The sequence below is a fragment of the Bubalus bubalis genome, chromosome 22, assembly GCF_019923935.1.
Source record: "Bubalus bubalis isolate 160015118507 breed Murrah chromosome 22, NDDB_SH_1, whole genome shotgun sequence".
NCBI classification, from domain to species: Eukaryota; Metazoa; Chordata; class Mammalia; order Artiodactyla; family Bovidae; genus Bubalus; species Bubalus bubalis.
The window spans coordinates 33202087-33226958 of record NC_059178.1 but is presented as its reverse complement, the minus strand read 5'-3'; the positions used below and the strand labels follow the sequence as shown (position 1 = coordinate 33226958).

The following is a 24872-nucleotide window of genomic DNA, read 5'->3' as shown; positions in this document are numbered from 1 at the left end:
AAATTTGTGTGCCAAGTACGTGTTACCGGTGTACAAAAGCAAACAACAACAAAAAAAAACAGAAACCAAAACCTAAGATACTAAGTGGTGAATATGCCAGAGTTCTACCAATTGGCCCAATCTACTGACTCTCTGTTTTTGTAAGTAAAGTTATATTGGAACACAGGTTTGCACCATGTCCATAGTTTACATAGCGTCTATGGCTACTAATACACAGCAGCAGCAGAGTTGAAGGATTGGGTTAGCAGAAAAGTTCATTCTGGGTTTTCCCATAAAATAGTACTGAAAAATCTGAACAAACTTTTTGGCCAACCCAATATTTTGACAGACACTCTATGGCCCCCAAAGCCTCAGATATTTACTGTTAAGTCCTTATAGAAAAAGCTGATCTCTGCTATAGACGTTTTCCATTAATAAAGTCTTCATTCACTTTTTTTGTCCAAAGGTTGACTACTCTGTAAGTTAGCACAGGAAATGTATATAATCCACCTAAGTCACTCAGTTAGATCAGAGAGAGCCAGGATTTGAATCTAGATTCTCTGGTTTTAGAATCCATTTTTTAAAAGTCACAACATGAAGCTCCCTTTTCTGTATTGATTTTATGTTTACATCTATCTTAAAACAAAGGAAATTCCAAACCGATGTGACATAAACAAGTGAAGGACTTGGTTGCTCTGTCACCGTATTCCCAACCAAATACTGCCATTACTTCATTACCTATTTTTAGATTTCCTCCAAGCTAGAATAATAGGTCCTGCTAAGACAGAATGACTTTGACCTTATCAGGGTGATGGCATTTTTGTTTTTTGTAAAGTTGGGGCTTGGGGTTAAAATATTACTGAAGATGCATTTGGAAGGTTACACTTTTTGTCTCCCAAGATACATGGTGCTTGAAAGGGTAAAGAAAATATGTCCATGTATATAGGGCTGTCACTGAATGACATGGAAAGAATGGGAAATTATAGAATAAAAATTAATCTCAAATTTCTGAAGAAGCATCATCTTTCTGAAGCCCCTGTTGACAGTGAAAATGAAGTTGTTCAGTCGTGTCCGACTCTTTGCGACCCCATGGAATTCTCCAGGCCAGAACACTGGAGTGGGTAGCCTTCCCTTCTCCAGGGGATCTTCACAACCCAGGGATTGAACCCAGGTCTCCCACGTTGCAGGCAGATTCTTTACCAGCTGAGCCACAAGGGAAGCCCAAGAATAGTGGAGTGGGTAGCCTTTCCCTTCTCCAGGGGATCTTCCTGACCCAGGAGTCAAACTGGGGTCTCCTGCATTGCAGAAGGATTCTTTACCAACTGAGCTATGAGGGAAGCCCTCAACTCTGCTAGAAATGCTCTGGGTAGCCATATCCTTGTTTTTTTCAGCAGCACCTCTTTCACAGCTTCACTTTCCATATTTTTGTAACAGCTTTACCCATAGAGTTTATATGTGTGTGTGTGTGTGTGTATGTATGTATGTGTATATATATATATATATATATATATAATTTTGGCTGTGTCCCTCAACGGGTGGGATCTTTATTCCCCAAAACGCACCCCCTGTGTTGGAAATGCAGTCTTAACCACTGGACCACCAGGCAGAGTAGCATGAACAGTAAACCAAGGAAGCAGAAGCAATGAATGTGTTTAATGGAGGCTCACCTCCCTCCATTGTGGGGAGTGGAAAATTGGTTCTCCAGTGAGACAAACGTGGATGAAAACTGAGAATGGAGAACCTTCATCTGTATATTAAGTCTCCAAGTTATTTTATTTCTGTTAGGTTTATCAGGTAAACCAGAAAAGATATTAGCAATTTTTTTGGTTTGGGGGGCTTTCATAATCCATAGAATCAACTTAGTTTTCCACAGCAGTTCACCTGTGTAGATAGTTACCATCATAACCATATCTCACTGGGGAAGAAAATCAGGTTGTAATGTAATTTACATAAAGTTGCAAGGGATTTGACTAACCTCTCAGCAGCTGTATGGTAATGTGTTGACGCCTTATTGCTATTTTATTCAATTCTTTTTAATGCCAGGAGCTATATAGGGTAAGGTGATAATGCTCTCCTTTTCTGTCTCCCATTCCTTTTTGAGAGTTTCTTGCCTGTGCCATGGTCAGCTCTTTTCCGGGTAACTGTTTTTTTCCCTTGAGAATTTTGTTCATTTACTTTCATGTTACTATTTTTATTTCTCTCTCTCAGTCTTGAAACATTCAAAATGTTTACCTTATGAGTTATCCATTTCAAATATAGCAAGCCAACAAGGACCTACTGTATAGCACAGCGAACTCTGCTCAACATTATGTGGCAGCCTGGATGGGAGGGGAGAATGGATACGTATTGAGTCCCTTGGCTGTCCACTTGAGATACTCGCAACGTTGTTAATCAGCTATATATTCCAGTACAAAATGAAAAGTTTAATTTAAAAAAATGTTTATATATTTAGGAATTTGAAAATTTACTTGCTCTTACTACTGTAAAAGGAATATTTTCCACTTTAACTGCCCCTTGCCTGGGATATAGCAAAACTGGCTCTTGTGTTCCACCCCAGGTTCTCACCCATGCAGGCTGAGAACGGACCGGGAACTTTGAGCCTCCTCCCCGTGCCTCACGTGCCAGACTGTTGGACTCAAGTGAAGACTCAGTTCTGACTAAAAGTCAGTGAGGCTTTAGCCAGCTATGCACAGACCAGAGTCCTAGGTTCCCATGCCTTCTTAGCATGATTACCTTGAACTTCCCTTCTGGCTCTTAAAGCGCCTCATGTCCCCCTGTTCAGCAGACTCTTCTATTCATTTCCTCACTGGCCCAGACGACAAGATACACAGCTTTTTACTTTTTTGTAGTCTAGTTGATTTGCAATGTTGTGTTTAATTTCTCTTATATAGTAAAGTGACTCACTTATATGTTCTTTTTCATATTCTTTTCCATGGTGGTTTGTTGCGGGATATTGAATATGGTTGCCTGTCTACACAGTAGGACCTTGTGGTTTATCCATCCTGTAGAGAGTGGTTTGCATCTGCTAATCCTGAACTCCTCGCCCCTTCCTCCCGCACCCTGCCCCCTTGGCCACCACAAGTCTCTTCTCTGTATCTGAAGATACAGCTTTTATATTTGTTACTTTGATTGTTCTGCTGGTCTCTGTTTGCCTCTTCCACACTGTCTGAGTCTGTGACCTTGGGCAAATCATTAACCTCTCCAAGTTACTGGAATCAATGGGATAGAACGGCAGGGTTTTGCTCAGAGTGTCTGAGGAATCCCATGAGGAGGCACCTAAGGTAACTCCTGACTGATGATGGGCACCAACGAAAGCTGATTTCCTTGTTTCACACTCTCAGAGCTGAAAATGGCATCAGGTACCCAGTAGGCTCCCTTAAGATACTTGTGAAACGGTATAGGAGTATTTCCATCACTCTTTAAAACACGTAATTGCACAAGTCTGTAGTTTTTGCCAGTCATGAGACTTTCTGAAATTTCTGCCTGGGACTCCAGAATTTCTTATCCTAAAACACCATTTTACTCTATTTAAACATAACCAAATGCCTTAAGGTCGATTCCTGGTATCTTTTTCTGAACCAATTATAAATCATTTCAAGTCAGGGGAATTTAATAAGAAAAGGCAGAACCAGAGTTTAAGCTGCTAACTTTTACTGACTCTCCCAGAATTGTATCACCTTTAAGATATTTTAAATCTTAGACCCAAACAAAATCTTTCAGTTACTTGCAATGTTAATATTTAAAAACCCTAATTCCATGCCTACTTTTCATGGGTGTATGTGCTTAGTTGCCCAGTTGTGTCCATCTCTTTGTGACCCCATGGACTGTAGCCCACCAGGCTCCTCTGTCCATGGGGATTCTCCAGGCCAGAATACTAGGATGGGTTGCCATGCCTTCCTCCAATGGATCTTTCCAGCCCAGGAATCAAACCCAGGTCTCTTAATATTGCAGGTGGATTCTTTACCATCTGAGCCACCAGGGAAGCCCATGAATACTGGAGTGGGTAGCCTGTTCCTTCTCCAGGGAATCTTCCCAACCCAGGAATCAAACCAGGGTCTCCTGCATTTGCAGGCAGATTCTTTACCAGCTGAGCTACCAGGGAAGCCCCTACTTCTCATGATCATTGACGAATAACACATTCCAAACATTATTTAAGATTTTCTGTGGCCTTCATTTGAAAGTTGGATTTATCAGGGAAAGTTGATGTTAAAAAGGTTGACAATCATCAGAGAATTTTCAGACCCACTTTTTCTCTAGAGAATCGTAGGAACCAAACAAAGATGTCTTCTGGGGCTGTGTCTTTATAATCTTCAGAAGTAAGTCCATGAACCCAATGACCTTGAGAATGTTTCCAGTCTCCGCAATTCTCTTTATAATTTTCATCTTTCATGTTGTAATTTGTGTGTGTAAGTAAAGCATCATGAGATTATGCAGATGTATAATTTAAGAGGCTCACATAGACCGACCCCTTGTCAAAAGGCTTAAAATTGTCAGGTCAGGACTCTGCCATATAGCACAGATGGATATGGACAGAAAATCACATCCCTGTGTCCTGAGGACACTTCTGCCCACTTCATACCACCGTCAGATTTTTATATCCTGTATTTGAAATCGACAAGGCAAACCATCACAAAGAAAAGTTAAGCCGCATGTTCTAAACCAGATTCTAGTTTCCTGTAAATTAGTGGTTTTGTACCTCCTTTTTTGATGTCAGTGTATCTGAAGAACAATGCACGTTTGCATCATGGGGGATGGTACTCACTGTGGCAATAAGTCTCAGCAGTGGGACCCCGGGTCTTTCTCTTCCTTCCCCTGATAAATTACTGCCATGGCATGTCATGCGATCCAAAGCACCTTTCTTGAATTGATTGCTCTTGTGCACACTCAGCTTGAATATCATCCCTGAGACTTTCATTCAACACTTATTTATTTATTTATTTTTGGCTGTACTGAGTCTTTGTTGCTGTACATGGGCTTTCTCTAGTTGGGGAGACCAGGGGCTGTTCTTCCTTGCAGTGGCATCTCTTGTTACAGACCACAGGCTCTAGGCCCTCAGACTTCAGTAGTTGTAATTTGTGGGCTCAGAAATTGTGGCACACGGACTTAGTTGCTCCGCGGCATGTGGGATCTTCCTGGACCGGGGATTGAACCTGTGTCCCCTGCGTTGGCAGGAGGGTTCTTATCTGCTGAAATTCTCAACACGTTTTTAATAAGCACTTTCTGTGGGCCTGACATATTAACCACAGATGTCTTGAAACTACCTGCTCTGGTTCTTAGGAGAGTAAGAAAGGGCTGTCGAAAGATAAGAATTTATAAATGAACATGCTGTTGTATGTATACACTAATAAGTGAAACAGACCAGGTAGACAGGCTGTCCTTGTGCAAAGAAGCTAGATGCTCTCAGCTGTAACAAATAGCTGTGTCAGAAGTGAAGCCTGGTTTTATGCCAGATCTTTCTGTTTTCAGGTAAAATATCCCAACATCTATAGGTTGACAACTTATTAGAAAACTTTTTCTGCACTGTCGACCAAACATAATGGATTTCTGTTCGTCACTTTGGTATGGTGGGAGCTACATAAGAAATGAGGGTGGACAAGTTCTTTCCACATAAGAAATAGTACAGGCAAATCTCACTGCCTCTCATGTCTTCAGTTATGCCCCAGAAATCACTCTCTATTCTTACATGGAATGTTCATGATATACTGAGGACTGCCAAGAAATATGTCACCAGGTTAATGGCAACCCACTCCTGTATTCTTGCCTAGAGAATTCCGTGGACAGAGGAGCCTGGTGGGCTACAGTCCATGGAGTCACAGAGAGTCAGACATGATTGAGTGACTAACTCTAAAGATGGTCCTTAAGCATAAGATTCAATTACTTAATTTCATGTAATTGAGACCTCTAATAAAGCATTTTACACTCTCAGTGTAAAAATATTTATTAACTGTCATCATCCATATACTTATAGTCTGTTTTCCCCTTTCTACAAAAAGCTTCCATCAGAAGACACGCTTACTCACGGTTACCCCCTCTATTAAGCTTGGTAGTTATGTAATTAAACATGGCATGGAAAACCATGCCTCTTCACATGCAAGCATTCAGAATTCTCTAAATGAATCTCTCTTTCTATTTTGTGAAAAGCATTTTAACATTTCAAAGGTTTTCGCATCAGCCGTATCATCGTCTGCCTCTGCTTTCAGATAGTCTATAAATAACTCATGTGTTCTATAAAATTTTAAATGGAGGCACATGTGTGCAAGATCAAGGTGCGTTTTCACTCAAGGTTTGTATGGATGCTTTGAAATATGCTCCCCTGACAGGAGACTGCATCCGCACGCCTTTGCTCACAATGTGGATTCCCCCAGAACAGTCTTTTCTCCTGAACCCACATGTCATTCAAGGTGCAAATCTGATGTATTCTTTCCTTTTCTGAGCATTTTATATTTGGCACTGTACCGAGTTTACATCCCACGCTGACTTGTCCTACTCTGTATACCTGCCTCCCATGTCACCTTGTCCATCCCTCAGAGGAGGAGCTTTTTCTGAGTGCCTTCACTCATTAGCTTAGCTGAAGCCCTTGGTAAGGAGTTGTTTAGGGGAGGGTACTCTAGAATGAAGGCATCTCAACAGAGTTCATTTTTTTTTTTTAATATATTTTTTAGATTATTTTTAGGTGGACCATTTTTAAAGTCTTTAGTAAATTTGTTACAATATTGCTTCTGCTTTATGTTTTGGGTTTGGGGGGCCCTGAGGCATATGGGATGTTAGCTTTCCGACCAGGAATTGAACCCACACCCCCTTCATTGAAAGGCAGAGTCTTAAGTACTGGACCATGAGGGAAGTTCCTAGTGTTTGGTTTTAGACCAACATTTTGAAATCAGACACACCTAGTTTTGATGCTCATGTCAATAGGATAGCAGCTGTGTGACCTTGTACATGTTACTCAACCTTTCTGAGTCTGTTTTCTTTATCTCAAATTATGATAATGAAAAGACACTTACAGGAGGCTGGTGTAGCGCCTGGTACAGAGTGGGTGGAATATCAGTGACCCTTCCCCTCTTATCTCCTCTGTTGTTTTAATCATTCCTCATATCCCTGCCCCTCCTCCTTCATCCATCCCAACCTTGTAGCTGGGACAAGAGCTAGGCTTTGGAGTCTAATCTGTTTGAAGTCCTAGCATATCTCTGTGTCTTATTAGATCTGGAGCCTTTGACAAATGACTTGAGTGATTTAGACTCAGTTTCCTCAATTCTTAAAAGAGGATAATAAAACTCAGCATCACACAGTGTTGTTCAGAGTACAAATGAGCGAACATATGTAAAGGATCTTGAGCATTGCCAGAGCATGGTAAATACTCAAGCGTTGAATGAATCAAAACCACTATCAGATCAGATCAGATCAGATCAGTTGCTCAGTTGTGTCCGACTCTTTGTGACCCTTATAGAGATACTGTAAACAGTTTTGAGGTGGTTTTAGACAGAGATGAAGCCTGAACTAAAAAGAGGACCATAAAATCTGTACTTTCTGTAAATATCAACAGTGAATTAGATAATTTTGGTTAAGCTAGGGATGTGATGTTTCTTATTATCAGAATTTAGAGGTTTGAAAAATATAAAGTATTTGCCCAAACCTAAAATTTTGATGCATTTCCACATTATACTTAGTGTCTTTGTACATTGCTGTTCAGCTGGCTGATGCTAAAGCTAAAAATAGTTAAAGGTCCAACCAGTGCACAGAGCATCCTTCTTCCCGAGTTCTTCTCTGCCTCTTGAAGTGGACAGGCTGTATTTCAAAGACATGCCCCCAGAACTGCTCTGGAAGAGAATACACACTCCCTAGCCTCATACCTCTGAGCCGAGGTTGACAAACTTTTTCTGTAAAGGGCTGAATGTAAGGCTTTGGGGCCTATATATAGTCTCAGTAGGATATTCTTCTTGTTCGTTGTTACCACTGTTTTAAATAATCCTTTAAAAATGTCAAAGCCATTCTTTAAGAAAAAAGGGCACAGATCAGACTGGTCCCACCAATAATAGTGTGCAGACTCTAGGCACTGAGGGTTAGGGCACTAGTGTTAAAGAACCTGCCTGCCAATGCAGGAGACACAGGAGACGTGGGTTAATCCCTGGGTTGGGAAGAGCCCCTGGAGGAGGAAATGGCAACCTACTCCAGTATTCTTGCCTGAAGAATTCCATGGACAGAGGAGCCCTGCAGGCTACAGTCCCCCAGGTCACAAAGAGTCAGACGCAACTGAGCATGCGCACACTTCCTACAGCTGTTTGAAGAGAAGCGTGGTCTTGAAACCTTGATGAACTAACTGCTTCTGCTAAGTCGCTTCAGTCATATCAAACTCTGTGCGACCCCATAGATGGCAGCCCACCAGGCTCCCCTGTCCCTGGGATTCTCCAGGCAAGAACACTGGAGTGGGTTGCCATTTCCTTGTCCAATGCATGAAAGGGAAAAGTGAAAGTGAAGTTGCTCAGTCGTGTCCAACTCTTAGCGACCCCATGGACTGTAGCCCACCAGACTCCTCCATCCATGGGATTTTAAAACTTTCCTTTAAGTAAAGGAAAATACACTTACAACATTTTTTTTTTTTTAGTATTAAAGCAATATAATATTGTAGTGGAGGGAAAAGTTTTCTCTGCCCTCCTAGTGTCCCTGGCTGGGTCTGAAAATTAAACCAACAAAGACAGATTAACAGGAGAAGAACAGACACATTTGATGGAACTTTTGCCTCCACATGAGAATCTCCACAGAGAATGCAGGCCCTGGAAGAAGAGACCAGAGCTGGGAGTGTTTATACCCTGTAGACAAAGAAACAGTAACTTTGTAGACAATTGATAAGACAAAGGTCTTGGGCTTAGAGTAGTAAATGGTGAAGAAGTAACTAGGAAAATAGAGTTAGTGTGAGAAAGTTTGCCATTTAAAAAATATTAATAATGTCATTTGCAGCAACATGGATTGCCATATTAAGTGAAGTAAGTCAGAGAAAGACAAATGTCATTATATCGCTTATATATGGAACATTAAAAAAGAGCACAAATGAACTTATCAACAAGACAGATATAGAGTTACAAATGTAGAAAACAAACCTGTGACCCTCAGGGGGTAAGAGAAGGGAGGGATAAATTGGGAGATTGGAGTTTACATATACACACTACTATATATAAAATAGATAACTAATAAGGACCTACTCTATAGCACAGGGGAGTCTGCTCAACACTCTCTAATGACCTATGTGAGAAAATAATCTAAAAAAGAGTGGATATATGTATATGTATAACTGATTCACTTTGCTGTACAGCAGAAACCAATACAACATTGTGAATAAACTATACTCCAATAAAATTTTTTTTAAAAATAATAGCATTTTATTATAACCAAATACACCCAAATATGACTGTTACATTGTAGAATTATAGATGAGATCATTTTCTGTTTATAATTTTTAATTTTCTGAGTTTTATATCATAAACACATAATTTTACTATCATAAAAAAGGAAGTTTCTTTGTACAGAGTTCTCAGTCCCAAATGCTAATCTCTGGTGGTGAGGAGGGTTTCCCTCCTCCTGGTTCAAGGAGAGGGGAGCCTTTCACATCAGAATTTTGTGACCTGTTTCAGAGAAGACGGGTGAGATGGGGAGAGTCCTAGTGACTTTCCTGTTTTGGCTGTTCTTTAAAAGACTGCTTGAGCTTCAGATATTTAATATGCCACGCTGCCATACCTGAGGGCAGCCTGTTCTGAACCCCATCAACATTTAATGAGCACTTTTGCTTCTGTGGTACTACCGTATTTTCTAGTCGATTTTTTTAGTCATTTTGTAGCGGGGCCTCCTCTCACTGCTGTTTCCCATTGGAAGCTGATGAGGAACATAGGAAAGCAGATGGCGCACAGACTGTCGAAATGAAAACCACAGAAGAAAGAGCTGCGTGAAAGCAATATTTAATCATAACATGAAAAGCTCGTGGTGGCAACTTTTCCATTATGTTAAATTTCATTCATTTCTGTGCATTCTGGGTATGCGTTTAAAAACAGAGGTTGTAAGTTTCCATCCTCATGCCCATCTCCCATGGGGTTTTGGCCTTGTCTTTTGCAGGACTACGATTTGAGCCAGCTCCAGCAGCCTGATACAGTAGAGCCAGATGCCATCAAGCCAGTTGGAATCCGACGGTTGGATGAGAGGCCCATCCATGCGGAGCCCCAGTACCCAGTTCGATCTGCAGCCCCACACCCAGGGGACATCGGGGACTTCATTAATGAGGTGCCCAGAGAGATTCGCTTTCTTTAAAAGGGTGTTTATTGGATGCTAACGGTACTATTGAGGCTTCCCGGGTGGCTCAGTGGTAAAGAATTCAGCTGCCAGTGCAGGAGATGCAGGTTCAGTCCCTGGATCGGGAAGATCCTCTGGAGGAGGAAATGGCAACCCACTCCAGTATCCTTGCCTGGAAAATCCCATGGACAGAAGAGACTGGTGGGCTACAGTCCATGGGATCGCAAAGAATTGGACACAACTGCACAACTAAACAACAGAAGTACTATGGAGACGACAATTTGATGAGAATATAGCTATGTAGTTCATTAAAATACAGCTCTTTTTTTTAATGTTATTTTTGTGCAAAAGCCAATGTGACTTTAGTAACAGAAAACAGATGAGATGGCTCTGATCAGCCCAAAAGAGATCTGTCAACTAATATTCTGTTTTTGTAAATCACAGCCTTATATGTTACCAATATTAGTCACACTCTCTCCCAAGGATTTTTCCCATGATTACAAGTAATCAATAGGCTAAAGATATTATGTTCTGTGTTTAAGTCGCTCAGTCATGTCCCAACTCTTTGTAACTCCATGGACTGTAGGCTGCCAGGCTCCTCGGTCCCTGGGGATTCTTCAGGCAAGAATACTGGAGTGGGTTGCCATGCCCTCCTCCAGGGGATCTTCCAAACCCAGTGATCAAACCCAAGTCTCTTGCGTTGCAGGCAGATTCTTTACCGACTGAGCCACCAGGGAGGCTCAAGAATACTGGAGTGGGTAGCCTATCCTTTCTCCAAGGGATCTTCCTGACTCAGGAATTGAACTGAGGTCTCCTGCATTGCAGGTGGATCTTTACCAGCTGAGCTACCAGGAAAGCCCCAATGATATTATAGTGTATTCTAATTTCATTTATTAGCACTAATACATGCAATAATAGTTCACTTTCATTTCCCTCACACTGTACCCTTTGAATCCCACAAATGAAGAGAATTCAGTGACTACCCAGGTGACTCACTGGTAAAGAACCCACCTGCCAAGTGAGGAGACATAAGAGACACGAATTTGATCCCTGGGTTGGGAAGAACCCCTGGAGGAAGGCATGGCAACCCACTCCAGTGTTCTTGCCTGGAGAATCCCATGGACAGAGGAGCTATAGTTCTTAGGGCCACTAAGAGTCAGACACAACTGAAGCAACTTAGCATACATGCACCCAATGACTAGAGAGTTCCATCAAATAAGATTAGCAGGAAGAGCAGCTAAATTAAATATTATGTAAGTGATTTAAATACTTGTCTAGTTGAGGAGTTTTAAGAGCTTCTGCAAGAGGCACGCTAATTCTCTGTTGAATATAACAGATAATGATTTCCACTGTCAAAATTATTATGGCATTCTTTTATTTCATTACTGACCAAGAGTTCTGCTACATTTAATCCTGAAGTTTTGAAGTCAAATGATTTAATACTGCTTCTTTTGATCATGTCTACAGTTTTACTGCAATTCTTCTTTGGAATTTTTATTGTTAGTTTAAGAGAATGATACATATTGATATTGATTGTGACTATATGACAAGACTCGTTCTCTGACCGTGTCCTGGCATTCAGAAACAGCAAGACCAGGATTGGTCCCAGTGCCTTTCACAGTGGAAAGCATCTGTTGTATATTACTGCCTTCAGTCCTGTGCTGATAAGATTCATTTCCTGAAAATGAAAGGGTTAGTCACTCAGTCATGTCCAACTCTTTGCAACCCTATGGACTGTAGCCCACCAGGCTCTGTCCATGGGAGTCTCCAGGCCAGACTACTGGAGTGGGTTGCCATTCCCTCCTCCAGGGGATCTTCCTGACTCAGGGATCAAGCTCAGGTCTCCATATTGCAGACAGAATTTCTTTTTTTTTAACCATCTTAGCCACCAGGGAAGCCTCATTTCCTAGGCTTCCATGAAACAGTCGTGTATTACATCTACATAATCAATCTACCTTAGGTTTTTAGATCCTCTTATAGTTTGTAGGAAAAGTTTTGAAACACAATTAGCTCATTTGTCTTTACAAATATTCATTACTATCTATGCCTAAAATACATATGCTTCCTTAAAAAATATGCTTTTTGAACATATCTATTCAATTCTGTTAAATAGCTAATAGGTTAATTTGTAGTAGACATGATTTAAAAGCTGACAGAAGGCAAAAACAAAGTCCAGGTAACTCCTTTATGTGTAAAAATATGTCCTGACTTTTCCAGATTATTTATACAATAGGCTTGGTTAGGGGAATTAGCAGGAGTATACATACACACACACACGTATATAACTAGATATTTTTGAATATGTAAGCATGCTTGATGAGTTTACTTCTAATTTAGCTTTCATCCTAATTATTAATTCCTGTGGTTGTTGGACTTTCATAAAGCAAGAATTCTGGCTTCAGTGAAATTCAACAAATACTCACCTGAAGGTTTCCCTGAAGTATCACTGTTCTGTGGGACTCTTCCATTCTATCGGGACACTCCTCTTTTCTCAAGAGAAAGTTCAAGCACCAAGGGTCATTTCTAAGGCTGTTTGTAATCTGTCCTGCCCTCCTTTCCATCCATATTCCCTTCTTGTGCTGTGGCCCCACCAAACTATTTGTGGTCCCTCACAAGCATCACAGGCTTAACTATAAATTAACTTTTCCGACTGAGCGACTGAACAACAACAATTTTTACAACAGCAACAGCTTTTCCAAAGCCCTTCCTTCTTAACTGTCAGGAGATACCCATTTAGCCTTCAGATGCAGCTCAAATATCCTCTTCTCTCTGAAGCTGTTATGATACCTCTGTGAAGGGTTATTATTAATACCAGGATGCTCCCTGGGTCATAGCCCTCACATGGGGTGTAACTGTTGGTATTTCTCTCTCCTGTGTCAGCATGTCCATTCTCTCTGGGATGAGGGTTATTTCCTGACCTTCTTTGTGTAACCTGAGCATCTACTGTGTTGAGCAGCTCCTAGATTCCGTCGTTTCAAGGAGTTCAAGGACTGGGACAGGTGTGGGGCATGCATCATTTATTTATTTTTGGCTGTGCTGGTTCTTCGTTGCCGTGCGGCTTTTCTTCAGTTGCAGCGAGTAGGGGCTACTCTCTAGTTGCGGAGCGAGAGCTGCTCATTTCAGTGGCTTCTCTCGTGGAGCGCGGGCTCTAGGGCACTTGGGCTTCAGTAGTTGCAGCGCATGGGCTTAGTTGCCCCACAGCACGTGGAAATCTTCCCAGACCAGGGATCAAACCTGTGTCCCCTGCATTGGCCGGCGGATTCTTAGCCACTGAACCCCCAGGGAAGTCCCCGTTTTTGAAAAAATATGACTGGACTTCCTTCAGTAAAGAGAGGAGAGTATTTAGGTAATAAGGTTCAGTTACCCAACCATTCTAATGGCACAGTAGGAAGAGGTACACAATAGGAATTTCCATGTGGAAATCTCCTTTCTCAGGTACACAGTTTCACAAGTGGCTGGAGATTATAACAAACGTGTGAATACCTAAATGAAAAAGTTTGTTCCGAACAACTGACTTTGCACGTCAACTTCTGAAATACAGCCCATTCATAATTTGAAAGTTGTCTGCCTTTGTTAGAAATGGCTCGTTTGGCAGTCGTCTTGAGCTTGGTTTAGTATCATTCATTCAGCAGATAACTACCATATAGCTACTGTGTACATCCAGTGCCAGTGATACATAGATAAGACAATAGAGGGCGAGGCTCTCGGTGTGAGTTCCCCGAGTTGCTCCTAGCATGATCTCCATACCAGGCAAACATTCCAGTATCTGAACTCTCCCCGTTGGATGCCCCCGTTGGATCTGGTTCTTAACTCGGCGATCCAGCTTCCTCTCAGGCCCCTCCCCCACCTGCATTCTACAGGCAGGCAACAGAGACCTCTACTTGTAGTTCCTTATCTCAGCTTGTAATTCCATGCCAGCGCCAGGCCCCACACTGTTTTTCCTGCCTAGAATGCCCTTTGCTCTTTTTCTAGATATTAGTTGCCTGTGAAGGGTCAGGCACACAGAGTATGGATGGGCACCGTCCAGCGGCATCCGCTTGTACCTACAACTCACCTCCCTCCGTTACTCCTATCCAAGCATCCCTTCTCATAACCTCAGGGCCCTCCAGTGGTCCAGAGGAGGGAATGTGCATCCCTGGGGGACCCTTGTGGGCAAACTGGTTTGGTGAGTACATGAATGGACAAGAGGACTGCGTTTAGAAATCATTCCCCAAATGACTGCTAAATCCTCAAAACTGGATGTGATTGTAAGACACAGAAATATGGAGGAGAGGAGAAAGGGGAACCCTGAGTCTGTACCTAGAAATGCCCTACTTTTGGACACAGAAAGAAGAAAGTCTAAGGCGTTTAAGGGGTCACAGAAAACAACTACAAAGTGGGTCCAGGGATGTGACGATCAGTTCTGTGAGAAAGTTCAGTGGAATCAAACCATTAAAAGACCTAAATCAGAGATAAGATTCAAACTTACTGTGTAGACTTGTTTGGTATCTTTCTATAACTAGACTGATAAAAATAAACACAGGTAAAGTTTTGAGTTGAAGGCACCTATAACTACATTTAAAATGCAAGCAGATTTCTTTATCTCTAGGTTTTATTTGATTTAGCATAGTACTGAATGTTCCAAAGGAAGAAGAATATAGTGGAGATTATAATTGGAGTGTTTTTATAGATGTAAAGAATAGGTAAGCTCATGAGAACAGTTTCTACTTTGTTTATTTAAATAATGAATCTCAAAAATGATAACATTTCTAGACTGGTAGATAACGTAAAATAAATCACACATTTTGAATTTCAAGCACAGAATTTCATCCTGTTTTGAGACTTCTAAATAAGATCTTCGGAGGGTGAAAAGTTGAAACTAAAAGTAATTTAATCTCAGGCCAACAGTAGATATTAGCATACCTCCAATAACTATATTAATCCTGTGTATTTCTTTATCTCAGAAATATAAAAACCAAGGGCATATTTCTGTTAAAAGACCAACCTTTCAGTCAATATTATTTTAAAATGTATGGAAGGCACTCAGTCAATATTATTTTAAAATGTATGGAAGGCACTCCTGGAATAACGTATTTAAAACTACCAAAGTTTAAAGTATTTGCCTTTTTTCTCCAGTAATTAAATTTAATATATTCTTTTGCGTTGAAGTTCAAATCCAGGTGCCTCATTTAACAGCTCTGTTACCTTGTACAGGTTAGGGTCCTTGGATGCAATCACTTAGATTTCTAGTTTCCTTATTTATGAAACGGGGATAATAATAGACCCTTCTTTTAAGATTGAAATAATACAGTCCACATAAAGTGCTTAGTATAGTGACTGTAAAATCTCTTAATTACTCTCAGTATCATATTATCATTACAAGCTGCTATTCAGGAGGAAAAACTTTGTACTGCCCTTTAATTGTAAATAAAACAAGTAAAAAACTCTAGTTCCAAAAAAAAAAAAAAAAAAGCCGAAGTAAAGTGAATTTTCCCGAAAAGGATATAGTAATGTTGACACTCATAAGTCACAGAATTTCACTTTCACGTGATCATGATATACTTTTATATTTGCAGATATTTTAAACCTAAATCCTGGCTTCTTCTGAAAGGTATAAATATAAACATGAGCAAGGTGCCAACGTGAGCAAACTAAGCCCAGGACAGCAGTACAAATTACCATCTAGAATAGCTGTTGGATGTCAAGCAGCGTGTGCAGCGTCTGAAATGAGTACAGAACCACCTCAGCAGAAACGGATGTCATGATCCAGTATAACCAAAGTATGGCGATAGAAATAGAGAGGACCAGAGAGACCACAGGAACTACTCTCAGTCACGGTTTGGGGAAGAATTCCAGGAAGCAGAAGTGACATTTTTAATGGCCTTTAAACAGATGGATAGATGGATGGAAATTAATCAAATGAAAAAAATATGACATAGAACATTTTAAACAAAGGGAATCACATTTCATCTAGCAGGAAATGAATATGTAAATAACATGGAGATACTCCAAAAGTAAGATGTTTTTAGGTTTGAGGGGTTTTGCTGAATAATTTAGTGAATAATTCAGTTATGGTTGCCGGAACTGAGAAGAGTTGCAAGGGAAAGGTGAAATGACTTCTCCTTGAAGGGTTTTGACTATATCCTATAGGTTACCCTAACATCCAGCTTCAGGCATTTAAGTAACTCCTCCTAGTCTTTTCCATGTCTGCAAACAGCTTTTATGATGCATTTAAATATTTTATCAATTTTAACTTCTTTTAAATAAAAATAATTGTTTTAAAATGCCTGTGCACCGTTTAAGGAAATGGCAACCCACTCCAGTATTCTTGCCTGGAGAATCCCATGGACAGAGGAGCCTGGAGGGTTATAGTCCTTGGGGTCGCAAAGAGTCCGACACGACTGAGCAACTAACACACACACACACACACCATTTAAAAATCATCTTGCATACCCCCAGGGGGACTCCTCCCTTATTTTGGAAGCATTGCTACAGGGGATAGCAGTCAGAAAGTTTTACTTGGGGTTGGGGATGTGACATCAAATAATGTCTGAGAGAGGAACCAACAGTAGTTGGCAAGATAGAAGCAGATAGAGTCCTGGGGACATGGAAACCCACTAAAGAGGCTTTTGCCATGGTCCAGGCAGGATGTTCCCTGGAGATCTTCCGTGGTGGCTCAGACAGTAAAGAATCTGCCTGCAGTGCAGGAGACCTGGGTTCCATCCCTGGGTTGGGAAAATCCCCTGCAGAAGGAAATGGCAACCCACTTCAGTATTCTTGCCTGGAGAACTCCATGGACAGAGGAGCCTGGTGGGCTACAGTCCATGGAGTTGCAAAGAGTTGGACACGACTGAACAACTAACACTTTGAAGCAGGGTGTAATGATGACCAGAACTGAGGCAGTAGATTTGAGACAGTAAGGGACTGACTGTTAGGGACTGACTCTTGGGTTTTATATCCCTAATGTGTTCCTTCACACAAGAATGTGAATGTTTATGGTCCCTGTAAAGCATGCCTCCACCATAAAACATGGCATCAGAAGTCTATAAATACAAGCTCAGCAAGAATTCAGCCAGAGCTGCAGCTTTGATATGACAGAGGTAGCTGACTGCAGAAACTAGTTCAGATTTATCCAGAGTTCAAGATCTGCCTCTCCAGGAAAGGTGAAACAAACACATCCTCTTATAGATGTAGTCAGACCCAATAGGGAGAGAGAAACACATACAGTTTTTTTGTAAATTTGGCAAAAGTGTGTCAGACATGGTGTGAAATGGTGTCCACACCAACAAATAAAGGAATCCCAGGGACTTCCCTGGTGGTACGGTAGATAAGAATCTGCCTGCAAGGGACTTGGGTTTCATTCCTGCCCTCGGAAGATTCTATGTCCTGTGGAGCAACTAAGCCTGTGTGTCACCGCTACTGAACCCAAGCACCTGTGCTCTGCAACAAGAGAAGCCTCCACAGTGAGAAGCCTGTGCCCTGCAACAAAGAGTAGCCCCTACTCAGCACAACTAGAGAAAACCCACGCAACAACGAAGACCTAGCACAGCCAAAAAGAAATTTTTTATAAAAGGAATTCCATAAGGAAAAACCAGAGCTTCTGTGCCCCAACCACTCCGTATTTATCTATGTGTTCGCTTTGGTTGCCTGCCTGTCATGATCAGTTTCTAGGGACTTGACTATGATCTTTTTAGAATTACCAAAATAGTACCCGGAATTTATATAATGCCTTACCCAGAAAAGTCATATTTTATTCTCAGATAAAAATCGGTGCTCACCAAGTGGCAGGGACTTAAAGTACTTAACCTTCAGCCCAGAAAGATGGCTTGCCTAAGAATTCTTGAAAAGTTCAGTGGGATTTGCCCTTTTGTAATCAGAAGAACCTGAGACAGCGTTTGATGTTTTGGCTAGCAGTGACCTCTCATGGGTTTTATAGCCTTAACCTCTTTTTTTAATGTAGAAATAAAACATAGATTCAGCACTATCAGAATGATCAGAAAGCCACAGTAGGAGTTAAAAAATTTTAAGAAATATTTTTGATGAATCTAAAAACTGTCATAGTGAAGTAAGTCAGAAAGAGAAAAACAAATCCCATATATTAATGCATATATGTGAAATATAGAAAAGTGATGATGAACCTATTTGCAAAGCAGAAAATAGAGACACAGACATAGAGAACAAACATGCATACCAAGCGGGAAATGGGGTGGATGGATTGGGAGTTTAGGATTGACATATATACACTGCTGTGCTGTGCTCAGTCATGTCTGACTCTTTTCGACCCCATGGACTGTAGCCTGCCAAGCTCCTCTGTTCATCGAATTTTCCAGGCAAGAATACTGGAGTGGGTTGCCATTTCCTACTTAAAGGGATCTTCCTGACCCAGGGATCGAACCTGCGTCTCTTGCATCGGCAGGCAGCTTCTTTACTGCTGGTGCCACCTTCGTAAGCATAAAACAGATAACTGATGAGAATTGACTATATAGCACAAGGAACTCGAGTTAGTGTTCTGTGGTGATGTAGATGAGAAGAAGATCCAAAACAGAGGGGATATATGTATACTTAGAGCTGATTCGCTTTGCTGTACAGCAGAAACTAATACAACACTGTAGAGCTCCAATAGAAAAAAGGGGGAAATACTTTTGAAACTCTTGATGGTGAGTATAGGACTAGGTTATCACCAGTGTTATATCTGTTTTGATATAACAAATTAAAGAGCCTCTTGATGAAAGAGAAAGAGGAGAGTGAAACAGTTGGCTTAAAGCTCAACATTCAGAAAACTAAGATCATGGCATCTGGTCCCAACACTTCATGGAAAATAGATGGGGAAACAATGCAAACAGTTGCAGACTTTATTTTTGGGGGGTCCAAAATCACTGCAGATGGTGACTGCAGTCATGAAATTAAAAGATGCTTGCTCCTTGGATGAAAAGCTATGACCAACCTACTATAAAGCATATTAAAAAGTAGAGACATTACTTTGCCAACAAAGGTCCGTCTAGTAAGCTATGGTTTTTCCAGTAGTCATGTATTGATGGGAGAGTTGGACCATAAAGAAAGCTGAGTGCTAAAGAATTGATGATTTTGAACTGTGGTTTTGGAAAATACTCTTGAGAGTCTCTGAGACTGCAAGTAGATCAAACCAGTCAATCCTAAAGGAAATCTACCGTGAATATTCATTGGAAGGATTGATGCTGAAGCTGAAACTCCAGTACTTTGGCCACCTGATGAGAAGAACTGATTCATTGGAGAAAACCCTAATGCTGGGAAAGCTTGAGGGCAGGAGAATAAGGGTTACGACAGAGGATGAGATGGTTGGACAGCATCACCGACTCTATGGACATGAGTTTGTGCTATCTCTGGGAGTTGGTGATGGACTGGGAAGCCTGGCATGCTGCAGTCCATGGGGTTGCAAAGAGTCAGACACGACTGAGGAACTGAACTAAACTATTTTGAGGCTATCAGTTAGGTGCTGTTGACATTTAATGAAAGTCTCAGGCCTTTTAACACCCCAGTGAAAACCAGGCAGCTTCCAGTAATTATTCTAAGTCACAGGAAACACAGGCCATGGCTTTCCTCCGGAATCCAGGCACACGTGACGCCACACCATTGTCGCTTTCCAGTTCATCTTAGGCTTCACCTTTCTGTATTTCCAGTTTTGTGCTGATACCATTATCCACATGTCTTCTGTGTTTCAGGATCCAGGCAGAAGGAAAACTCGCCTCTGGTGCAGACCCTTCTCCTGGCAGGCAGAGGGGAAAGATGAGGGGCTGATGGAGCGTTAGGCTCTTCTGGTCTCCACGCTTCTGTTTCCATTCATTGGCCAGGGCCAGTCGGGTGGCCAAGCCTGACCATGGGTTGGGGAAGTCAGCTGGCTCCAGGGTGGCCCTTGTGGTGCTGTGGACATGTGATCCACCCATGGGGAGAGGATGGTGAATCACTGAGGATGGTAACACAATCTGCCACAAAAAAAAGATCAGGAATTTTGAGAAATTGGAGTTTGCCCATCTCAGGCTTAACAGAATTGTCCTTTAGCTTATTCTGTAAATATAGTCAAGAAAATCCTATCTAAAATTATTTATGTATTATATATGGATGTAGTTGGAGGAAGACTTACTTTATTTTACACAGGCATGTCTGGGTTATAGTGTACTTGAGAAGACGAAAAGTGGTATTTAATTAAAGGTTAGGATTGTTGGGGAGACAGACTCGGGTGTGAGGAAGTGTTAGTATGTACTTTTTTCAAGTTTTTGGTTGAAGTCAAGCAGCTGCCATTTTGTTTCTTAAAACCCTTGTTGTTTTTGTTTAATCTCTAAGTCTTGTCCAACTCTGCAACCCCATGGACTGCAACATGCCAGGCTCCCCTCTCCCTCACCATCTCCTGGAGTTTGCTCAAATTCTTGTCCATTGAGTTGGTGATACTATCTAACCATCTCAATCTCTGCCGTCCCCTTCTCCTTTTGCCTTCGATCATTCCCTTAAAGCATGTCTCCACATTTATTTTTCTTTTTTCAAATTCCAAAGCAAGAATTTTTTTTAATCTAAACTTAAATTAAAAAAAAATTCACTAATATTCCTGAGCTGTAACAAGTGCCAGATCCTGTGGGGAGATACCTTGGGTCGCCTTTATTTTATTTGCACTTCATAATGATTGTATTACTGTGATTACAGTTGCAGATTAGGAAATAGGGCTGCTGCAACTGAGCCAAAACTTGTACTGTGCAGAGCTGAGGTGTCACCCCAGTGTCTGACCTCTTAACACTACGCATGCTGACCGTAATTTTCATGCTCTTTTTCCTCTTCCTCCGATTAAAAAACAAACAAACAAAAAATATTAGGTATTTATGAAACATATGTGTATTGGAAGGATTGATCTAAAGATGGACAGTTCATCACATCTTGGACAAGAGGAGCCACAATGAGCCCACCAAAATTTAAAAAAGCAGAGTTGTGGGGAGAGAGAGTGACTGTTTGGAGACTAACTGTGGTTTATCTTGGACTGCTAGAATGGAAATGGGAAAAAAGTAAATAAATACTTCAGTTCAGTTCAGTCGCTCAGTCATGTCCGACTCTTTGCGACCTCATGAATCGCAGCACGCCAGGCCTCTCTGTCCAGCACCAACTCCTGGAGTTCACTCAGACTCATGTCCATTAGTATGTGGCAAATAGACATACATTAAATTCTTAAGGTTTTATAGAGTAATTATGAATTAGCTGCAGATACATGCTGCTGCTGCTAAGTCAGTTCAGTCGTGCCCAACTCTGTGCGACCCCATAGATGGCACCCCACCAGGGTCCTCCGTCCATGGGATTTTCCAGGCAAGAGTACTGGAGTGGGGTGCCATTGCCTTCTCCATGCAGATACATGAGTTATATATAAAAAAGCATTTTTGTGCAAGAGTTAAGTTTATTGATAGTCATTTCACTGGTTCTTATTTTTTCAGTTATTTTTAAGAGCCCTGTATATGTGTGTGTGTGTGTGTGTGTGTGTGTGTGTGTATGTATGTATATATATATATATATATATATAATTTTAGATTTTTAGGTTCCACTTCCCCAATATTTATACTGTGTATTGATATTGGATCATGACTTTTCTAGAGTCTGTGGATGGTAGAAGTCACTCTGTTCTTTATTAACTTAGTGACTAACTTTCCTTGTATATAATCACATCTGGCCTGTCTTTGTTCTTCCTTTGATACCTTCCAAATTTATGTCAGACAGAATGCCACTTCTTCCTTGAACACCCAGCTCTCCGAGCCAATCAATATTTGTTTTTAGCATCCTGATGATTTTTGCCTAAATTTCATAGTCTTGTTACTTATTTATCATTTGTGTCATACTATAGTAATGCCTGTTACTAGGTTGTAAATTATAGAGGGCAGGGATGCCATGGCACTCATTTCTATGTCTCTTTTTGCCCTGCATATAATTTCCACTAAACCAGTTCATTGTCAAAATCTTATGACTGACTCTACATAGATCAGGGTCCACATAGCACATGATTTCATAACCTTCCATATTGTTTCATGTAACTCACTCCACGCGTGATAATTCAAAACTAGTCCTGTCCAATGCAGGGTTATACTCATGTATTACCAAACTTCATTTAAGATCCTCCCTTTCTAGCTTCAGGCTGTTGGTGGTTCATTTCTGTCACCTGTGAACTGCCTTCTGCAGTTAACCCCGTCCCATGGTATGTCTCAGCCTCACTGAGCTCTAGCTCAGTTCTTTCTTTGCAGAGGAAACACTTCTTACAGTTCTTTCTTTGCAGAGGAAACACATCCGTTGATTTTTGTCTAACTTTCAAACATGGTGATAACGCCAGTTTCTCTGGGTTGTGCATGTGGTGGTCTGCAGGTGGAAACTTACAAACAGGTGTTTGATGCCGCGGGACCACTAGCGTCTGCTTGTGGATTCGCTCACTGTAACCCTCTTTTCATCCTTTCCATGTCTTCCAACTGCAGGGCCTTAAAGCTGCTGACAACGATCCCACCGCTCCGCCCTACGACTCCCTCTTAGTCTTTGACTATGAAGGCAGTGGCTCCACGGCCGGGTCCTTGAGCTCCCTTAATTCCTCCAGTAGTGGGGGTGAGCAGGACTATGACTATCTGAACGACTGGGGGCCCCGCTTCAAGAAACTCGCTGACATGTACGGTGGAGGTGATGACTGAACTTCAGGGTGAACTTGGTTTTTGGACAAGTACAAACAATTGCAACTGATATTCCCAAAAAGCATTCAGAAGCTAGGCTTTAACTTTGTAGTCTACTAGCACAGTGCTTGCTGGAGGCTTTGGCAGAGGCTGCAAACCAATTTGGGCTCAGAGGGAATATCGGTGATCCAATACTGTTTGGAAAAACACTGAGCTCAGTTACACTTGAATTTTACAGTACAGAAGCACTGGGATTTTATGTGCCTTTTTGTACCTTTTTCAGATTGGAATTAGTTTTATGTTTAAGGCTTTAATGGTACTGATTTCTGAAATGATAAGTAAAAGACAAAATATTTTGTGGTGGGAGCAGTAAGTTAAACCATGATATGCTTCGACACGCTTTTGTTACATCGCATTTGCTTTTATTAAAAATATGGAATTAAACAGACAAACCAACCACTCATGGAGCAATTTTATTACCTTGGGGGCTGAGACCATGAGATTGGAAAATGTACATTATTTCTAGTTTTAGACTTTAGTTTCTTGTTTGTTTTTTTTTTTCCACTAAAATCTTAAAACTTACGCAGCTGGTTGCAAATAAAGGGAGTTTTCATATCACCAATTTGTAGCAAAATTGAATTTTTTCATAAACTAGAATGTTAGACACATTTTGGTCTTAATCCATGTACACTTTTTTATTTACTGTATTTTTTTCACTTCACTGTAAAAATGGTATGTGTACATAATGTTTTATTGGCATAGTCTATGGAGAAGTGCAGAAACTTCAGAACATGTGTATGTATTATTTGGACTATGGATTCAGGTTTTTTGCATGTTTATATCTTTCGTTATGGATAAAGTATTTACAAAACAAAGTGACATTTGATTCAATTGTTGAGCTGTAGTTAGAATACTCAATTTTTAATTTTTTAATTTTTTTTTTATTTTTTATTTTCTCTTTTTGTTTGGGGAGGGAGAAAAGTTCTTAGCACAAATGTTTTACATAATTTGTACCAAAAAAAAACAAAAAAAAAAAAAGGAAAGACAAGAAATGAAAGGGGTGGCCTGACACTGGTGGAACTACTGCAGTGTGTGTTTTTAAAAAAAAAGAAAAAAAAAAGCTTTTAAACTGGAGAGACTTCTGACAACAGCTTTGCCTCTGTATTGTGTACCAGAATATAAATGATACACCTCTGACCCCAGCGTTCTGAATAAAATGCTAATTTTGGATCTGGTGACTGGTTTGAACTTTTTTCTTTTCTACTTGAGATGCTTTGAATGTTGCAGAAATCCCAGGTCCTGGAGTTGCATTGAGAACTGCAGTACAAAAGTATGAATTGGTTCTTGCGCTATTCACCATCAAAAAGCCCTTAGCATGGCAGCCAGCCGTGTCCGGTGAGCAGTGGAGAAAACCTGATCATAGAAGGAGAACATCAAGCCACCCAGGAATCGACTGCACTGAAGGTGGTATATGCAAATCACATCAGTGAACTCTGTGTAATTCTTAACATCATTTGTGCTTTTATTCCCTTCTGCTCCTGTCTGTAGTTGCGCTGACTCTAACAGGCTTTTCCCACTAGAGCAGGGGTCCCCAACCTCCAGGCCACAGACCTGTATCTGTATTTACAGCCACTCCCTATCACTCACATTACTGTCTGAACTCCCTGTCTCCTGTCAGATTACAGTAGCATCATAGATATTATGTGTGTGAATCATCCCGAAACTATCTAGTTCCATTCCGTGAAAAAATTGTCTTTCACGGAATCGGTCCCTGGTGTCAAAAAGGTTGGGGACCGCTGCACTAGAGCACCCACAGCAGGAAAACCTCACCAAAAAGGGATAGACTTGGTCCTGGAAAGTGCAGTGGATGCTGGGAATTCCCAGGCAATCCATCGAAACCATTGTTTGATGTATCTAGTGAAATACACGTGGGCTTGACTTCTGTTCATTAACTGGACCAATTTTTTCCCTAATTTTCTTAAAGAGGTA

At 41.0% G+C, this 24872-nt stretch overlaps 1 protein-coding gene across 2 annotated transcripts in view; it reads left to right on the top strand.

Moving 5' to 3' along the window:
• CDH2 (cadherin 2) overlaps positions 1-24113 on the top strand; it is a 247523-nt gene extending 223410 nt beyond the window's left edge. Inside the window, exons 15-16 of one of the 2 annotated variants that reach the window (XM_025273239.3) lie at positions 10078-10242; positions 22698-24113. In XM_025273239.3, the coding sequence (XP_025129024.2) occupies positions 10078-10242; positions 22698-22904 (372 nt within the window). In that variant the 3' untranslated portion in view covers positions 22905-24113. Of the gene's footprint in view, positions 1-10077; positions 10243-15806; positions 16515-22697 lie in introns of those variants that run through there. The other variant, XM_044934638.2, reaches the window with a different exon arrangement.
• The last annotated feature ends 759 nt before the right edge of the window (positions 24114-24872 follow it).